The 20,004-nt window shown below is 50.9% G+C and overlaps 1 protein-coding gene across 2 annotated transcripts in view; it reads left to right on the top strand.

The window, feature by feature from the left end:
• The window catches only part of SIK3 (SIK family kinase 3), an 89,464-nt gene that overhangs the window by 34,911 nt on the left and 34,549 nt on the right, over positions 1–20,004 (top strand). For both annotated transcript variants that reach the window (XM_075116503.1, XM_075116502.1), the window contains exons 2-3: positions 13,003–13,119; positions 16,462–16,525. In XM_075116503.1, coding sequence (XP_074972604.1) covers positions 13,003–13,119; positions 16,462–16,525 — 181 coding nt within the window. The remainder of the gene's footprint in view (positions 1–13,002; positions 13,120–16,461; positions 16,526–20,004) is intronic.

The following is a 20,004-nucleotide window of genomic DNA, read 5'->3' as shown; positions in this document are numbered from 1 at the left end:
ACAGGCTTAGGAAAATATCCATGTAAGTTTGGATCTCGGAGCCCAGAATACCATATTCCCAAGTGGACTTGATGGCATGCGGAGTGGAAGAGCGATTTGTTCCATCTTATGTGTCGCTTTAGATTTTCTCTGATACCGTTGCGACCCCAATGTGATATTTAATGTTCTTACAGCCTTCTTTTTTTAACCAGGAGCTATTATGCTTCTGAAGATAACTGCACATAATATAACTCCATATTAAAAGTACTGCGATTGCTGGCGTTGCTGCAGAACCCAGCCTCCTCCCCGGAATGTGGGCATAATTTGGTGTAATAGCTCAGCACAGAGCCACTGCTGCCTGGGCTGTGGCAAGGCAAAGGGCCGCTGAGGTTGAGTGAAAGGGATTGTTATACGGGATGACAGATTCCTCTGGAGGTTGTTGCTGTTTGCAGAGGGGAAGCCAAGGCATCAGTGCTTAATATCTTCCAGAAGCCCTCTGCTTTAACCCTTAAGGAGCCTCAGGAAATAAATGGAAATCCGGTGCAAAGGCTCCCTGTGGCTCTGCTGCGCATCCTGGTGCGACGCCAGTCGTTTTTCCTGATCGTGACGCGGGGCTTGCACTGGCGACGGGATTTCTTGTTGTGTGAAAGACTGGGGAGCCAAGCCAGAGCTGCTCTTGCTGCGTGTGTGTCGCTCTTGTTAAAAAATAGCCAGTCTTTACTTGTTGAGAGACCTGTTGCTGTGCTCCCGTGCTGGCGGCTCGGTGGTGCTTCTGACACGAGCAGGGTTAAGGTATTCCCTCTCTCATCGGAGACCTCTCCGTGCAAGGAGTTCTCTGTGCGTTGTAAGTGTTGCTTAAAAATATTCCAAACCGAAAGTACATCACGTTTCTTAACGTTTCACTTCATGCACGCCATCTACTAACTCGCTTTACTGCTGAGCTTTTCCTTCTAGTAATTCAGTCCACTTGTGTCCCAATCTGAGTCTAATTTTAAGCTGCCTACCTGAAACGTTCTATTTTCCCTTGTCACTTGCATTTTTAGGCCATGACTGAATTAGAGCAAAATGACAATCCAGGGGAACTTTCAATAACGCTTAAAACCTGCTTGCTCCAATATCCAGGGAGCTCAGTGAAGACTTCCTACTGATAGTTGAGATGAGTCTTTCCCTAAAATACTGGAAGGTAGGCTACGTGGCTCATGCCTCATCCGGTCTCGAGCGAGGTCTCTGCGTTGCAGCAGGTACGGCTTAGTTTCGCAGCAGGCAGGCCCGTGGCCGCTGCCGTACGGCATTCTTGATGCATAGCCTGCTGTGACAGATTTCTTCCTGCATGCGACTACATTTCCAAAACTCTGCTGCTAAGCAACTCGGTCCAAGAGTCTAGTGTTGCTCTAACGCAGCGCCAGTGAGTAACAGACTCGTATGACTGCCTCCGGCTCTGCCGGCTGCAGGCGAGAGCGTTAGCCGCGTGCAAAACGGGCTCGCCGGGGTACAGGTGGTCTTGCAAGCGGGCCTCGACCCTGGCTGCTGAAACGAGCTTGGATATCTCAGTTGGTGTGCACGCTGCTTCAGCTGTCGCTTGGTTCTGCGCAAAGCAACAGTAAATCAGCTGCAACTGAAGAGTTTGCACTTGGGCTTTTGCGAGATGCCCTTGCTTCGGGGGCATGTGCGTTAATGAAGCTTCGCTGATTGCACGCTGACGGGCTTTTTAGTTGTAGCAGTACTGGCTCTTTGACAGCCACTTCAGACCTTAAAATGGCGATCTCAAGAGATGTTAGGAGTCAGATTCCTGAAGGGTGGTAAGTTACAATAACATCTCCTGGCATAATATTGACAAATGGGTATTAAAAGTGTTGGTAAACTGAAGCCTGCTCTTGTTGAAGTCTTAGGCTGCAGCGCAGCCTTGAAGCTGTGCCGGGCGCTGTGCTCCATCCTCATCCGCAGGAGCAGGAGGTGTGGAGGAAGTGACCGTGAGAGGTGTTCACACGTGGAAGAGTCTGAAAGAAAAAGAGGATAGCTTTAGTCATAGGTGATCCAACACACTCCTCAGTGGATCTTATTTTCTTATCCCTTACTGGGCTTTTCAGAGGGACTGTGAGGTAGGGCAAATTAAACAACTCCGCGCTTGATAAAGGACTGCACCAGTGTTGAGCGGAAGCGTGGAAGTCATGCCTTTAACCCCATGCCAGTCGGCATCATTCTGGGTGTGATTCCTGCAAGTCAGGGAGACCCCAGAGCTCAAGAACAGCAAGCTTTTCTCAGATGTGGCCTAGTGTTCCTGGTATTGTTATGGCCTGCTGCATTATGTTGGATATCGCTGCGGGTGCCCGACACGTGTGTCAGGCTGGTACGATACTGGAAATGAATTCACTGTAGTCTCCTCCCCTCTCCTGCCTTTGCAAACAAAAGAGCTACGGTAGATGCCCTCTGAGGCCAAGGGCACCTTTTTGGTCTCACCTGGTGACAGTCAGGCCTGCTGCAGTGTTCCGGGGGGCTCCGCCGTGCCCTGAGCTGCAATGCAGCACCAGGATTTTTTTAAGTTTTTGGAAGGTGTGAAATATGGGGTGGGTGGGGATCGAATGTACGTTTGAGTTTGCTAAAAACTGTGCCTTGAATACAAGCAACGCCGTGAAGCACTCTGGCAGGGTCACAAATGCAGTTTTCAGCAGAAACCTGGAACAACCGCAGCTGCTTTGGATGCCGACGTCCCTTCCCGTTAAACTCCCCTCGGCGACCGTGTGCCGCACATGGGATTGAGCTCTGCTTGCGAAAGGCATTTCGACTTTCTTCTCGGCAACGGCTTTTCCTCCTCTTCTTGCCGGCTCTGTCTCCAGGCAACCCGGCCTCCCGCAGGATCCTGCCCCGTGACGTCCTTGTGGCTCTCCCCCTCCTCTCCCTCTCCCCCTCAGATGCTCAGCTCTTTCCATCGCCACCGAGGTGCGGAGCGGAGCACGCGCGAGCTGCTTTGTGCTTCCCCTCCTACGTGCAGTGCGATGTGCACTGCTCTACGTGTGCGGGCAACGCGGCAGATAAAGGCAAGAACATCCTGTGTTGTCATCTCGTTTTCCCAGGCCTTTCTTCCGTTCCCCTTGAGGTCGGTGCCACGTCCTGATGGCCGGCGTAGCGCAGGGCTGGCCCGACCCTGCTGCTTCTGTGCTTTCGGGCAAAAGTTCAGCTGCTTCATTACCTCACGGGTGGAGAGCGATTAAGAAGGCAGTTTGAACGTGGTGCCCCGAGTCGGAGGGTAACATGTATTGAAAGGGGACCACGGTGGGCAGGTGTCCTCCCAGATTTTGATTCACCTGTGTGGAGGTGGCTGGGAGGCTGAGCCGAGCGCAGGCAGGAGTCCGGTCAGGCCGAAGCAGAAATGCTGCGTTCGCACCTGTGGCCCAGAGCGACTGGATCCCGGCCCCCTCTACAGAACAGGCAAGCTTATGTGACCTGGATCTGCTTTTTCACGTTGCATTCAACTAGTTAACTGGTTTGCATCAATTTAAACGTACCTCCATAAGGTTCTGTGCTAGTTTAAGCTCCTTCAAAAACCGGTTTTAATTAGCAAGTGCAGTCTTTGTGTAGTAAGTGCCAAGATTGCTTTTAATTTGCATAGAGCCCACAGAGGTAGCGCTGCAGACTGTCAGCAGATCGTACGGCTGAACCACAGCAGCATTCACTGCTGAATTTTCATTCCTTTCGCTCCAGCAAACCCACACAGTCCTTGCATTGCCTCAGTAGATCCTCCTATAATTTCTGTAGGGTCACTGCTAATGCTGCAAGCAAAAGCTGCTTTCCCATTAAATGGCTGTATGATGTGTTTTACACTTGCAGCTCGGGTTAGATTTGACCAGATAGCGGCCTAATTTGCAGCATGAGTTCTGCGAACCGATTACAGTGTGCACTGGTTTGGGAGATCTCGATCTCTGCCATAAAAAGACTCTTGCTAGATCAAAGGTCCAGAGGCGGAAACAAGATGTAAAGTCAGGAAGAGCTGTGCTGGGGGGGGGGTCCAACAGTGGTGGGGAGGGGGCCTTGGCTTGGCTTTTACCTAGGCTTTTTTCCCTTCAGCTTGAGCTCACTTTTAATACCGGTTCTTAGATATTCTGCATTCAGTGAACTCCTTCATACCCTGACATAGGAGTTCAATTAAATCACCTCACCAGGCATTCAGTTTTTCGTGTCTGCTCTCTCTGGATGGACACGTGGGCATATTTAAGCGTGGTAGTACAGGCTGCTGCTGGAGGCTGGCATTTGTGGGTGTGGTTTGTTTTTTTTCCTCCACTAGGATAAATAAATAATTTTCCATACCACCCCTAATTCATGGTTCTGACTCCCGTGAAGCTCTTTGACTTGCATCTGTTAAGCATTACAGTAATTTTATAAGGCTTCCGAACTGAAAACAAATTGCTGGCACAAACGTCAGCTGAAGCTGTGGAGCTGGAGGGTGGTTCTCCTCCTGTAACAGGGCGCTAAATGAAAGGATGGAGAGGTCAGCTGCAATGCAAACTCAGTATAATGTAAACCTGGTGGACTTCAGAGAGACGGGAGTTGTGCGAATGTACCATACTTGGGTTTGAATTGCTTAGGCGTGGCTAGCGCCGGTCTGGTTTGCTAAGACTCGCTCTGCCTTCAGCTCAACCCCGTGCGGCCTCTTGCTGTAGCTGAGGAAGGGCGGGCAGCAGTGGCTGGGACCAGGAGAAGTCAGTGCCTGACCAGGACTTATAAAGGATTCTGGAAATCCCGCCCTTAAGAAGGATAAAGGCGGGAGGTAGATGTGGCACAGCTTAAGGGATTCGTGAGCTTAAACTGCGGATGGCTGACCTCCTCGGTCGCAGTGTGGTCCTCTGAAGTCCTGGTCAGCCTGAAGCCCAGGTAACTCGCTGAGCAGCGTCGGGTTTTGTAGTCTCGCCTAGTAACGCCGTACAACCTCGGCAGGCTCCTGACAGCAAACCAGCGGCAGCTGCCTGGCGCGGTTCTGCGCGGGGTACCGCAGCCCGTCCCTCCGCGCTGTCTCTTCCCAAGTCTTGTGTTTGTGATCTGAGGTGATGCTTCACGGCGTGTCCCTGCTGCACGCCGAGCAACTTGCACTTGCAGCGCCTCCGACTTGCAGAAGGAGGCTCTTTGTGCACTGGAACGGTTTGTTTATCTAACTGGTGTCTCCAGTTAAGCTTCCCTTGTCTTTCCCTGCGATATCAACGCCCTTAACGCCGTTCAGCAAGCCCGCGATGTAGTTTGTTAGCGTGTTCGGCAGCCGGTGAAGGCAACTTAGAATCTCTCTGTTTCCTGCTGTTACCCCAGGTGATGAAATAATTAGGAGAAGCTCCACAGAAGCGCTCCGTTGCTGACCTGTGATGCAAGGTAACTGACAAGCGGAGGAGAACACAGTTCCTGGAAGCCGGGTTTAACAGCATGATCAAGCTTGCTCGTTGCTTGCAGACCATTTTTTCTCACTTGCTGTGGCTGAGCGTGCAAGAGCATACCTGTCATCCCTTGCATCTTTCGGAACAGGAAGAGAAGGAATTTGCATTTGGCCTTGAGTCACCATTTGACGCTGAAGCTCGTGCTGTGAAGCAGTGTTTCAGGCGGAGGGCATTCACCTCTTGTACATGTTTGGTAGTTTCTTTATGAAAAGAGAAGCTGCAGCTGCTGGTGTAGCGTTAACTCGAGGCTGGAAAATGAGGAATTGGTGTGCTGGTCACCAGCACGGGCCAAGGCTGGGCTCCATGGGGGGGTTGTAGGTGAGTCTCCTCTGGCTGCGACAGTTCCAGCCATGTTCGTAGGCTGTTGTATGTGCACTGAAATGATGAGATTTTCCTTAACTGGGTTGAGCTGGTATGTGGGCTTTGCGCTTCTGTCACTGAAATCCCAGCTCTGTTCCCCTGGGGACAAGGAAAGGTCATAGCGGAGGACAGCACTCACGAGCAGGGCATTAACGCTGCAGCAGGCCAAGAGGATTTGGATGTATTGACTTTTCTCAAAACGCCATCAGTATTTTCTTCACCTTGTGCAAGACACAAGTCGGTGCATTGATTCTGAAGAGGGATGTGGACAAGGTGATAACTTCCTTCCTGAGCAAATGCAGCTCTTCTGTGCACATCTTGGTCCACGGTTTCCTGCCTTCAGTTGCTGCCAATAGTTGCGTTTGTGCCACCTCCAAAAGCCACTGGTTTTGCTGTAGAACGGCCTAGTTTTATCTGCTACATCACTGTTAGTTAGGTGGATTCTGCTCGTTAGTGAATTCTGAGGAGGAGATGCCTCTATTTCGCCCATGAGCTTGTCAAGAGAAGCCTCGCCGGTTCGGTAACAAGTTATTGTCTGGGCATCTGGGATGTCAGCTAGAGCGCGTCTTTTCTGTCGAGTGTTTTCTTATGACTGAAAATTGTACAAATTGCTCCAGAGAGATCGCTTCTAGTGCCCCTGAATGCATGAGCAGACTTGTGATGACAGCTTGCCGGAAAAACACGTGCCTCTCTGCCTTCCGACTGTCCATACGGAAATGCGGCGTTGCTGTGGAGTGATGTCTGTCAAAGCCAGCTCCCGGAAAGGGGCACGGCCTGCAGCAGCCTAGAGTTCAAGTTTTGTTTTTATCACAGCAGTGCGTCCATATGCCGGTGAAGTGCCTCTACATGCAGCTAATATGCATATCGTCCGCATATACTTGCTTATCTGGTCGGCAGAGCTCTTCTCACTAGGCAGCTCCAGCGTGGGGGAAAAAGGCGGAGCCGGACCTAGGGCACGGATGCGTGCTGGCGCGGGAGCCCGTAGCGTGGCGCGGGCCGGCCCCTCGGTAGGCGCGTTGCACACCATGCTCACCGCCCCGTGCGCAGCTACGGAGGGTGCTGCGCTGAACATCTAGGCGCCACCGTACCCTAGAGGCTTCCTGAGGTGCGCCGTGCTCTCCGTGCCGGGCTGGGACTCCCGTGCTTTGCGGTTTGCATCCGCTGCAGATGTCAGGTTCTTCTTTCGATTTTTTTTTTTCCTTTTTCTTTTCCCGTCTGGCTTAATTCTGGCCTCTGCTACTGGAGTTCTTCTGAAGGTCCTGTGCAGCTTCGCATCTGCTTACTGGAGTGATTTTTACCCCTGCAGCAGGTGATTCATGCAAACAGGCCATGTTCCCGAGCTTCCCAAGCGTTTGTGGCAGGCAGGAGCTGCTGGAAAGAGAACTACTTCTCTGTCCATCCCTCTGCCAGCTCGTGTTGTCAGCCTAGTAAGACTCTTGCTCAGGTGGATGGAAAGGAGGGGGCTGCTTAGCTGACGTAACTTGCAAATGTGGAAGGAATTCAGGTGCCTGCCTTTGCATTTAGATGGCCCTTCTCTGGGCTCATCCATTTATTAGTCCAAAGGCCTGCACTGGTGGCAGCTTCTGACGCGGTTGTGCTCTGCCACGTGCCCTCACCGAGCAGGACGTGAACCAGCCTGCATGGATGTGTTCGTCCACTGCAGAATGCGTCCAGGGCATCTTTACGGAGGGTTTTCCATGAGGAATTTGGAGCAGGAGGACTCCTCGGAACAGTTCTAGGAAACGGGTCTCTCCTAAATAAACATGTTGATTTTTTTCAATGCAGTCGATTCGTCGGTGCCATCTGTTTGCTCTTGTTGGATCTCCTCAATGCGTTGCTGACTTACAGGAACGCTTGCTGGCATAATCATACTTCTATAACTATTGCTGATCAGGCTCATCACATGGCCACCTTCCAAAAGAAGTGGCTTTTTTCCTGATTTTAACTTAGGCCGCTATAGAAACAACTGAACTGAAATGGAAAAGGTGGTTTCTTTACGGAATGATATCCAGACAGGAAATCTGACTATAGTTTAATTTTATAGTTATAATTAGATCTAAGCAAATGTGTGGCATGAAGTAATAGATGTTAGCCCAGGACAGGGTCTGTAGCTTTTTCCTTTGTTCGCCCCGCAGAGGAGAAGGGGAACGTTCGCTGTTTCATGGCTCCTTTCTGCTCAAAACAGACCGTTTGCTCCTACTTTTCCCCTCTCATCCACTTTCCAAGAAGCTGGAGCGTTGAAGAGCCCGGTGGCTGTCCTTTCCCTGCCCCCGTGCTGGCTCCGTCGTCCTCCTGCTGTCCGCCCGGGCACCCAGCAGTTCATTTCCCTTCTTGTTGGCAGGGCAGTATCGATTCAAGGAAGTCTGTGTGAATATTAGCCACGCTTAGCAGATAAACAGGATGTCTATATAAATTTTAATTCCTGCAAGTACGTGTTCTCTCCTGTACCAAGACTTATGCCTCATTTACGAGGCTCTCGCCTTCGGCACGATCGTCTGCCTCTGGTGGCTACCAGATTTTAAAATCTGATCTCCGAGTGCAAAACGTGAACTTACCATTTTGTTGATACTTTGAGAGTCTCAGGAGAAGCAGATGTTATTGACAGCTGGGAAACGGAGAGGTTCCGTATGCAGAGGGGGATGCAGAAGGCGGTCGGCGCTCGGGGCCGGCGGGGCAGCCCGTGCTGCTGGGGACGCCTGGGGGCTCGCGTCCGTGAGCCTCGTGGGGAGCAGCGAGAGCAACCTGCTGTTCTGGCCTGAACTGTAGTTTCTGTCCCTCTTGGTTTCCTGTGTGGTGCAGGGGGACGTGTTGATGTCGGTGATAACTGCTTGTGCCCTTTTGGCCTTCCAGAGTTTCGGTACCTCTCCTTTAGTTCCTCAACTCCCCTTTTTGCTGTCGTGCTAGTCTCTGGCTGACACTTCCACTACTCCTCACAAGGCTTTTCCCTGGCATGCACACATACTCAGCAAGGCTTTAGAGTCCAAAAAACCCAAACCAGAGCAGTGTTCAGCTGTAGTGCACCAGGAGAAGAAAAATTGGGAAATAAAATGGACAAGCCGCCCGGCTCCGGAGAGCGAGGCTTCCGCAGTGACTCGGGCATCAGTGTGAACACCTCAGCCTCTTCTTGCCACCTGTTGCTTTTAGCAACTTAACGTTTCTTCCAAACAGCAGTTTGTTCCTCAAATTACTAGTCTTAAGTTTTGCTCAGGTCCAAGAAGGGAAAAAATGAAATGTTTAGAAGTGGAGGGAACATTTTGTTAATTGGTGGCAGTGTGTATGCTCCACGCTTGGCACATATCCGACTGCCGGCAAGCTTCATTAGCTTCTGATAAAAGCACAGTTAATTTTTCAGACTCCCTTTTCATAGTATTTCATTGTTTAAAAGGTTAGATCGTGGTTTTCTTCCACTGCTAATTGTAGCTGAATTTGTGCTTTATTTAATGCCGTTCAGCCTTGCTCTCTCCCCTCTGTATTTTGTATGGTATTGGTAAGTGTGAGGGAATGCACTTGGTTTGGGGGCTTTGGGGTTTTTTCTGGTCTTTCATGAGACTACCTGAAAATCCTACTTTTTGCATAAGGAATGTTACAGAGCTCTAGTTCTAGTGGCGCCATAAACACTAGCGTTCCCTTCCGCTGGAGCGAGAAACCGATTTGCCTGTACTCGATGCTTTCTTCTGGGGCAAGGGGCTTTTGTGATGGCAGCAGAGGAAAAAAGGCCACTGGCGGCTCGGAGGATGGAGCGAGGAGGAGGAGGAGGGCGCGCAGTTGCACGGGCTCTTTCCTGGTCGGGAGGCTTAGGCAGGGCAGGCTTTCCCAAAGGAAGGAAAGCGTGCGCTTAGTAGGGCTGAATCCATTGTGGCTGTTTCCCTGTGACCGAGTTTTAGATGAAGTCAGCCTGGCTGATGTGACGGGAGGACTTCGGCCAGTCGTTTTTCTGTTGAAATCCTGAATCATCTTTCAGGGGAAGGGGGAATATCAGCCAGCTGGGAAACGCAGGAATGGAGAAACCAACTTGGTCTGTTTTGGAAAGCCTTTAAACCACTCCTTCCTGAAAAAAAAACAGTCCCCTGAAACCAGCCGAATAGAGTCCCTGCACAAAGCCCCAGGTGAAACGCAAGCCCCCGCCCCTGAAATTCCCTGCGCTCTCCCTTCTGCGGCGGGCGCGGAGGGGATTTCCTATTGCCACCCTCGCACGTTCAGAGCTTCCTCATGAATTTCCTGAAACGGGAGCATGAGGCGGTTTCCCCAGGCTTCTTCAGGAGACTTTTTAGCTTTTATATTACATCAGTCGCCGGAGGCATTTGAATGGAATGAAAAGATTTTGAAGAAACCTCTTCAGACGTGCCCAGTCTCTCCTCCCCATAGCTTTTGAGGATGGGTTTAGGTTTGCTCAAGGGCCGCCCGTTTGGCCGAACTCACAAGAAGGTCCTTCACAAGCAGACATCTTCTGGCTGCCGTTTGTGTTCCCTCACTACCGATTCAGGTAGTGTGCGTCTGGTGGGCGCGGAGTTTTGGGCACTGCACGTAAAGCACACAGCGCAGCAAGGTGATGAGCCTGGGGCGGGCAGGCAGGTGAGATGGCAGCCCGGTTCTCCCTGGCCCCTGGTGTCGGGGGAAAACAGAGGGATTCCCTTCTTCCATTTGGCCAGGCCCTCCTGAGCAAGCTATACTTGACCAAACGCTCTGCGTACCTTGACCTTGGCCAAGAGGGTCAGCTCAAGCCGTATAATTAAGCTGGGAAATGAGATTTCCTTGGAGCAAACGCAGAGTTGGGAAATGAGTAAGGAGCTTAGGAATACTCCAGATCTGTGGATTTTCATTTACGTATTTGTGCCTGAAAATGACTCACGTCTCTTGGTAGACATCTTGGCTTCGCTCTTTGAGGAAGCTTCTCTTGGTTTTTTTTTTTTATATTATATTGCTTTAAGCTTTACAAAAGCTCGTTCTTGCAGGGAAGCTCCTTGGTGAAAAGCATGTAGTGAGTGCTCTCCAAGCCCCCTCTGGCGCTCTCAACTTCCCCAGTCCACTCCTCAGCGTTGTCCTTGAAACCACACGGTGCAGATCTGCCAGAACCACGGCTAATGAAACGTGCGCCTCTCTCCCCTCTGCTCCCCCGCGGAGGGCGAGCTGCAGCCCCGAATGCTGCCAGCCTAGGGCAGGACAGCAGCGCCTCGTCGTCCTGTTAATCGCTGCCGGTTAGCGCTTGGCAGCGTCACGGAGCGGCCTCCGGTTCTGCCGTTTCACCTTGTGTCTCGGCTCTAACGCCGTCCTTGCCAGCAGCTTCTAGCGCTGGGTGCCAGACCTGGCTGCCTTTCAGCTTCTGTCCTTGCTGTAGGAAGCATGCTCAGTGACTTAGAAGTCTGGAATCATTCCTGCACTCTGAATTAAGGGTTTCAGATGAAAGAAACGGCTTATTGTGCTTGGTGCCTTCTTGGGATTCTGCTGTGTTCTGCTTACACGCAGGGCAGTTATTCCCCTGGCAAGGATTTTATCATAAAATACGAAGCTTAATTTTCATGTGCTTCAGATTGTTCCCTTAAAGATCCTTTATTTTTTTTCCTTTCCCTCCAAACAGGGCCGTGCCTGTTAGAGCATCGTTTAACATTGCGCTTGGGGTTTGGTGCTAGAGGAGAAATACATGTGTTTCGGATCGAGCGCCGCTGTGGTTTTCTGGCCGCGGACATGGCGCGCCTCTGCGTGCGGAGCACTTGTCCTCGTCCCTCGCGAATGCTGGAGTCTGCTACCAGCTAAGCATTTATGTAATTGGGCTTTGGGCTCCTGGGTCAAATCTTTCTGGTTGTGCATCATCAGCGTTTTTTACCACAGCGCTGCTTTGCATGCCCTTCCCCGCGCCTTTGCATGATTCTGCAGTCTTCCTTGACAGAAGCTTTCTAAATTATGCTTCAGCAAAGCAAGCAGCAGAGGATTTGTAAAAGCGGCTCTTTTCCCAGGGAGAGTGCCATCGCGAAGCGAGAAAACTTGCTGGCGGATGTTAATTCAGCCCACAAAGCTCGAATTAGGCTGGCGTACTATAGCCGCTCACTCGCACTGATATTTCTTGGTGGGGAGGAAGGTACTTATTAACTCAGGACTGAAATCTGATTTAGAAGGAGCAGTGCAAATGGTCCTCTGCCAGCAAGAGAAGCCTTTTCTCGCAGCTGTTTGCTCCAGCAACAAATCACGCCGGCTGAGAGATTTGCCCCGTCTCCCCTGCTAAATCAGGCCTTCCAGAAAAGATTCCTTTCCTTATTATCTGTGCATGCTGGATGAAACAACAGTGGACTTCCTTACAGTGGGCTTGAGCGAAGGGACTTCTAAGCACAGGAGCGTCCCCCTGTTTGGAGTCAGGTGGCTTTGCTGGCCGTGCCCAGAGGAGCTGGGAGCTGCCAGCACCGGGGAAGGATGCTTGGGGAAAGTGGAGGGAGGAGGAGGAGGGAGGGAGTCTTCAAGGCTGGAGAGCAGCTGACGCTGGAAGCACTTAGACTTGTTTAAACTATGCTAGCGTACCGTTATAGAGCACTTCTGTTTTAAAATAGATAAATAAATATGTCGATTGTTAGAAGCCTGAACCACCCACTTCCATCCCTGCTTGTGTTTATCAGCCCTGGTACAGTGAGACCGTCCGTGGGTAATGCGATAGAGCCCGTTCCACTTGCGTCCGGATTTCAGTCCCCGAAAGCTGTTCCCCCTCCGCATGGCTAGCTGGCAACGTCTCCGCCTGCCTTGCTGCCTTTACCCGAAGCACTGCGGCTCTCAGGCTGGCGTTTGGGCACATCCTCTAGCGTTAGCTTTAGCATGATGGTGGCAAGGCCGAAGAGCAAAGCGGGGCGGTGGGATCTAGGAAACTGGTTCCTCTGAGCCCAAATGTTTGGGCTCGCTTGAAATGTACGCAGGAGTTCAGAAATAACTTGCTTTTCAGCACAGTTTGGGTGCCTCCGAACGTGCTGGACTCTGTGGTAATGGGCAACAGCCTAAAAATCCCGCTGCCTTCCGCTGCGCTGCTCTCTTAACGAGGTACCCTCTGTAGGGAAAATACGCTGTGGGCTGGGAAGCAACGCTTCCTGCCCAACTCACGGCAAGCCGGCTGCGTCCGGGAGGCTGCTCAGAGACCCCAGGCTCTCTGGGGCAGGGATGACGTGTTCTGGTTTTGTACAGCCCAGCAGGGTGTTACACACCGTATTTGTTTTTAAAACTGTTTTTCCTAATACGCAATTGGGTTGGTAACCTCTTTTGTTTCCCTTTCTGCTAGGTTGCCATAAAGATAATTGATAAGACGCAGCTGGATGAAGAGAACCTGAAGAAGATATTTAGAGAAGTTCAGATCATGAAGATGCTTTGCCACCCACATATCATCAGGTTATACCAGGTAGGAGCGCTCTGTGGTGGGTTTTCCATCCCCCTGCACTATAGCTTCACACTGTATAGCAGTGCTTTCTCTAGGGTATCACTGCCTTTCTCCTAGGTGAAATACCGGGCAAGTCCTTTATGTTTTCAAGGTCTCGCAGTACTTTGATTAGAGGGGCGGGGTGGGGGGGAAAGTGTGGCTAATCCTTCTCTTTTCTGGGAGATCATGCTTCCGCTGTGGGCTGGCCTCTTGCCATTTGTTTATGGCTCTTGTGCGCTTTTCAGTTTCCCAGTTGAAACCGGATGCGGGCTCCCCTTCTCAATTTAAGCGAGGGAGTAAGTCTCACCCGCTAGCAGGACTTAAAGCGTGTGGCTCCCCAGCTCTCCTCCCCCTGCCCGGCTGCCCTGTGGCCCCGAGGACTCAGTAACCTGCTCTGCGCTTTCCTGGAAGGTGATCAATAGCAGCGGCAGACCTGCTTTTGAATACTGTTTGCCGGCTTTTTCTCCAGCTTGCTTGGTGTTTTTAGCCTGCAAACAAAACCACCGGAGACAGAATCCGCGTGTGGTGCCTTTTACGCAGGTCTTTGGTGCTGCCCCTCTGACTGCACAAACAAATACAACAGCAAGGGAGCCGCAGACAAGCACGACAGCAGAGAGATGGGAGCAGAGGAATAAAGGAGGCCACCACCCTGAGAAATGTTAAACACTGTTTTGGAAGCTGTTGGACAGATGAAAGACTCCCTCCCAGGGCCTTTCTGATACAAGGGCTCAAGCAGTGACTTAGACCCGAGAGTGCTAAAAAGCTCTGTACAAACTCCGCTCTGCTGCTCGCAGTCCCAGTTCTGGGGAGCTGTGGGGCGGGGGCTCCGTCCCGGGCCGCTGCCAGAGCTGACTGCTGGCTGCCGGGTCCTCACAGAACCCCCTGCCCCTCTGCTGCAGCAGGACACTTGCCGGAGGCCTCGCAGTCACAGGCCGTTTTGGGAACGGAGGGGACTTCCATCCAAGCTGCGGGTGGAAAGTTAGCCCTCCTCGGGCTGGCGGGCAAAGCAGAGAAAGGGCTGTCCTGGGGAAGTGGTCAGGTGCAAGACACCACTTGAGACGGTTGATCTGCTGTTGGCAGTCATCGGAATGCTAAAAAGTTGAAATCCTGGGGGGAATATATATGCTGGGCTTGTTTCCTTTTGCGATGTAATGTTTGTGTGTGCGTTTCAAGGGAGAAGTTGTGGTAACCCTCAATAGAAGTTGCCGTTCCCTAGAGCCAACTCTTGTCTGTCCGAGCCCAGCCTGCTTCTCATCTGTGCCTGACAGACAGGAGTATTTATTTGGACTCCAAAGAGTTAAAACGGAGCAGAAGTGGCAGAGGTTAATGTTTAGCTGTTTTGGCCAAACCGCCAAGTGTGAGATGCTGACAGCAGGCGCTGCAGAGCTGCAGCGTTTTAAAGGTACTTAGGGAATGCTTCGTTGCAAACCGACTCCTTAAAGTGTTTTTGCTTTGGGGTTTTTTTGGTGGGTTTTTTGTTTGGTTGGTTGGGTTGGGTTTTTTTTTAGCCAAAACCCCCCTTTTTCAAGGTGGTTTATTCCACCTAAAGTTTTTGATATCGTACTGAACAGGTGACACTTGTGGCTTGGCTTTGCTGAAGTGAGAAAAAGAGTACCCGCTGTGGAGCGTGTTTCATCTGGCCGTTCTTCCTCGGTACTTTCTGTGGCATTTATTTTTAGATAAAAACTACTAAAAGCTGGAGTCACGAAGCCAGAGCCTGTCACAGTTTTTATCGGGAATCTGAGTTTAAAAATCACCTTTCCTTGAGTTTATAAAACTCAAGAGGTGTAAGTGAAAAGGAGAAGGCAGCCTATAATAAAGAGATTCTGTCTGCAAACAGAAATGCGCTTAAAAATACCTGCCTAAGGGTTTTCTGGGCACGTAGTATTGCTGTGAAGCAGGAGCCCTGTGACACCTGAGCAGAACAGAGGTTGATCTTTACTCCTGTTTTAACATTCAGAATAACAGCAATCCACCTGCTGAAGCAGCTGCCCTGGTCAGTTGTGTTTTTAAAATATGAAGTCTCCATGTTTGAGTCCTAATTCTCAGTAAGAACAAGCAGTGTTGGGCTCCAACTACCTAGCTTCTCTGTTGGGGCAATAGTCCAAAGCCAAAACAAGATCAAATTGTTTCCAGGCCTTTTCTAAAGACCTAGGAGTATCAAAACTGGCCTGCGGTGCCTGGCACCGGAGGGTCGGCGCTGCGGTCCCGCAGGTGAAACGCGCTGCGTTCCTTATGCTGACAAAGCTGTGAAGCCCCTTAAATAAAGAGCGTCAAATTTTGGAAAGCACCCCAAGCGTGGACTTGCCCAAGGGCGAGTCATAAGCCATAACGCGGTGACAGGACAGCCCTTGGAGCCACCTTTACCAAATGCGCAGGCAGGAAGGCACTGTTTGCTGCTTTTTGTGTGCTCGGTGCAGCTGTACATCGCCCGCTGCCTCTCAAGCGTTCAAAGGGTAGTTGAGGCCTGTCTCTAGCACATAGTGCCCTGCCCTGTGCTTTTCTCCCCTTCTGCACCCTGATAGGGGCTTTCCTAGAAGCTGTTGAGGACTCTGAGGTCATTTTGGAGTGTGGGCTTCACTAAGGGTGGCAGGACCCTGCTCAGGAATGAGTTGTGCGCTCTCGAGGGTCCAGTGCTGCAGCCCCACTGCTGTGCTGAGCATGGCACAAGGGCTCCTTTGTCGGCACAGGGCCTGCTCCTTTAAAGAAATCCCATCTGATGAATTGCTGGCCTTGGTGTGTTGGACTGCTCCGGCCCCCAGATCCTAATACTGTCTTCAAAATGTGGGTTAAAACCTCTTAAAAATGGGGCGTTACCTGGCTGAATGGTGTGGGCTCCCAAAGCAAAGCAGAGCTGTGGTTTATTTCTGACAGGTCTTGAGTCGTTTGAAAGTCACTGAGCGACTCAGCGAATATTGCCCCCTCTGGCAAAATCGCGTTGGTTATTTTAGTGCCTGCAGCGGACTGATTAGTTCGAAGGGTGATCTACTTTGGTTGCAGCAGCCCTGAGAAGTCTCCCAGGCTGCTGAAACAAAACAAGACGGGGGAGCAAGCGGTAGAGGGGAGGGGAAATAGAAGAGGAGGAAAGCGCAGGTGAAGTGTTGTGTTTAGTTACAGATTTAGCATTTAAAACTTGCTGCTTGATTCTTTCCCCGGTTCCTGTCCGTCCTTTTGCATAGCGCTGTGAAGCACTGGGAAGTCGTAGTCTTGGTTTGATGAAAGCGGTTGCACATGCCCCAGGAGGAATACAAGTTTGCCATTAGCCGAACTTCTTTGCGCACACGGCAGTCTCCTCATGTGTCGCTTTTCTGTCCTTGCATCCAGGTTATGGAGACGGAGAGGATGATTTATCTAGTGACGGAGTACGCTAGTGGAGGGGAAATATTTGGTAAGTACATTTATTGCATTCTTTAATCAGATAATGCGCTTGGTCAACTACAGTAAACTGAAAATAGCTGCCGCGCTCTCCTGTTTCAGCTGAGATGCCCTTCGGCCTGAAAACTTTCCATTGACAAGACGGGTAAAGAAATAAATGATACCAACTCGATGGAAAAATAACTTCCATAACCTCTGCCTCTTCTTTGGGTTTCATTGACAGGTGGTGCTGCTCCGCTTCTGCGCTGATTTTGGGATTGAAGGTGTTGGAAATAGTCACCCGGGTGGATTTTAGTGTGGTGCTGAACACTCTGCTTCCCAGCCAGTTATATGAAACTTGTTAACTATAGCAGAAATGTTGGCGCTTGTTAGTAGCTTTCAAAGAAACGGGCCATGCTGCAGTTCTGTAGTATTTTGTTCTCAAACCCCTGTGTTTTCTTATCGTTTTGATATCTGATGCTATCTTTGCTTGTATTAGTTACATCCACTTGACCCTCCGCCGTCTGCTAACAAGGTTTTGGCGGAGCTTTCCTGACCACAGAAGCTGTTCTTTAAAGGAAAAAAAAGTATCTGTGCCGCAGAATTGCAAGAACTGTGGACCGATGTATTAATTTGTTTTATTGCCGTGGCCGATGAGGAACTTGTAGAAATAGAGATTTACTTACACGCTGGAATTTTGTGCCAGGTGACAGAGTCAGAATTTTGCAAGGTCGGTCTTCGCTAGCTTAGCCAGCGTGAGCCTCCAAAGAGGGGGAAAATTCTTCGTGCTTGAAGCGAGGTGGCTTACATCTGCTTCCAGGCAATGTCCTTGTGAGGACGGTCACATACGGCCTGTCAGCTACATGGAAATGCTCTCCTTTTTGTCCTGATAAGTCATTGCAGTGGGTTCGCTTTTGGTGTCAGAGCATCTCGCTCTGCTGGAACTGAGGCTGGGTTGTAATAAAAGACGAAGCTCTTAGCGAAGCAAGAGAAGCCCCAAATTAAGGAAAAGACGACAACTTGAGCTGAAAAACGCTGGTTTCCAGTGAATGTAGTCTCATACTAGTTCCTCAGTACCTATGTGGATGGTCGTCACGCCTCCTTCTCAACACTGTGCGTGTCCTTCGGGTTCCTTCTCTGAGAAGGTGACAGCTCAAGGAAGTGGCAAGTTTGGAGAGTGTGGATCGCCGGGCGAGAAACCTGACTTCGTCCAGCCGAGCCTTCCACTCGTCTCCTTAGACGTGACTCCTGATGCTAGACACCCGAGCGTTCTGGGGGCTTGTGAAATTCATCCCGCCTTGTGCAGCAAGCCATAATTGCAGCAAAATCACTCGAACGCCTATTGGAGCTCGCTCGTGCGTGGATCTCCGCAGAAAAGTATAAATCACTTTTCACTTTTTCTCCCTCTTGTGCTGAATTTGGCAGAGATGGGCTCATCCTTTTTTAAATCCAGAACTATGTGCAAGCTCGTATACTAACTTGGAATGAATTCTCTTGGTTACAAAAATAGCCTTCTACATGAGTCGAAGTGAAAATCTAATCGCTCTCTGAAATACTTCATGCTGTAGTAAGTGCGGCTCGTTAGCATGGCTAATTGCCATTACAGTGCCCAGCGTTCGAGCCTCGTTGGCAGCTGGGAGCAGCCGGCTCTAACGGCCCTGACGCTCTTCCCCGCCGAAGCCAGGAGGCTGTGCCCCGCTAGCCTGTTGGGAGCACTTTCAGGCGCCGTGCGAGGCCCCGCGCGCCCTCAGCGTTCGGGCAGAGCGGGGGAAACTGAAGTCTCAGCTTTTTGTAATCAGAGTTTCCTGAGGAGCCATTAGGACTTTGTTCTAACAGCGGAAGCAATTTACGGGAAGGAAACGGCAACCCATTTTGGAAAGGCTCCTTTGCAGTCGTTAGCATCTCCAGTACTGAAGAATCTCACGTCCTCGTGCTGTTGGGGGAAAGTATCTTGGCGCAGGCTGGCTTCGCACCCACACTGGCTCTTCCGTGCAGCGGGTGGAGGCTGGGGCTTACCTGTAACCGAGGGTAAAACTTCGCCTGCGTGTTGCTTCAACGCAGTGCCCGTCCCTTTCCCGGTGGGCTCGTTAGGAGTCGCTGGGGCGGGCGCGTGTGGGCAGCGCAGTCGCTGTCACGGCGGCTGTCGTGGGCCCTGGGGAATCCTCTGCGTTAAACGTGCCTGCACTGAGTCTTTCATCTCTTTCTCCTGGTTGTCTCAACCTCTGCACGACCTAGGTTTTAACGTGGAAGCGTAGCTGTAGCTGAGCTGCAGAAGGGGAGCGGGGGCTGCCGCCCGTGGTGTCCTGGGCGCTAAGCGCTCGGTGAGAGGCTGAGTGCCTTGTATGATGTGAAACACAGCGTCGCCCTCCTGTGAACAGCAAGCTTTTGTCAGAAGTAAATCTCAGTTGTTTCCCTTGATGCTTTAAAAAGACTTCCAGAGGTTTAAACTGTCCCGTGCGACTGCAAATATTACACAGGCAGTAATACAGGGTGGATTTTTAGCTGGAAGAATAGTAGCTTCTCTCAGCGGCCCCAGTTTAAGTCTGTCAGTCGGTGTTGGATGCTTGCTTTTCTCATGCCCTGTTGCGTGAGCTCTGCAGGCTCTCCTGGGTTAGCACCTCGGAGAACTTTACAACCTATTTATCTGAATTTCCAGTAAAAGGGCTCATAGCTCCTTCGGTGGCCAAGCTGGCCCGTAAGTGTCTTTGATTCATCTGTTACTGGAAACGTTTTGATAATTCCCTTTGTTTGCGTAATGGTGCACCGGGATCAGGGAGAAGGCTCGCTTTTGCTGTGGGCTTAAGCAGCAAAATGTAAATTGTTATTTTTGTCCCTATGCATGGTTTGCGTGTGGTCGGGCTGCTGGTTTGGCGTTAAGAACAAATGAACGTCTCCCCTTAAACATAGGGTGCTCTTTGTTCCAGGTCCCCCGAGTGTCCTTTTCGGAGGTCAAAGAGAATAGTCTAAAAGCCTGCTTTGGTTTCAGCTGTTTGCTGTGAATACTGTAAATAACCTGCAGCCCTCATTGACGAGAACACGGGTACTCGGCCGGTTCACGAAACTTCTCAGAAAACTTGACAAAATTACCGTCCGGATAGCGTGGCTGGCATGCCTGCTGCCTCTGCCCCCTCTCTCCACCTCCTCCTGCTCGTCCGAAGCTTTCTGAGTGTGAGCTGGACAGGCCTGTTAAACAGCACGGTACCGGTCTCTAGAAGGTCAGGCCGCTTCTGAATCACAAAGTCACCAAATACGCTGGAAATTGAACTTAATCCACCATGCGGAGGAGATGTGAAGCTTAAGCAGCGTTTGCTTTCCGGGCGGAAAGCAACTTGAAAGCGCGAGGAGCCTGTCTGGAGGCGAAAAGCGGAAGCTTGTCTATCGGTCCTGTCTCTTAACCAGATGATGTTCTTTCTTCAGTTTGGATTTCACCGCTTTTTAATGCAGAGAGCAGCGTCAGGCCCTTCGTTCAAGCACCGAGAACAGCAACTGATGGTTTTAAGCGTTGTGAAATGA

The sequence above is a fragment of the Phalacrocorax aristotelis genome, chromosome 22 (genome assembly GCF_949628215.1).
Source record: "Phalacrocorax aristotelis chromosome 22, bGulAri2.1, whole genome shotgun sequence".
NCBI lineage: Eukaryota > Metazoa > Chordata > Aves > Suliformes > Phalacrocoracidae > Phalacrocorax > Phalacrocorax aristotelis.
This window is presented reverse-complemented; position numbering and strand designations above follow the sequence as displayed.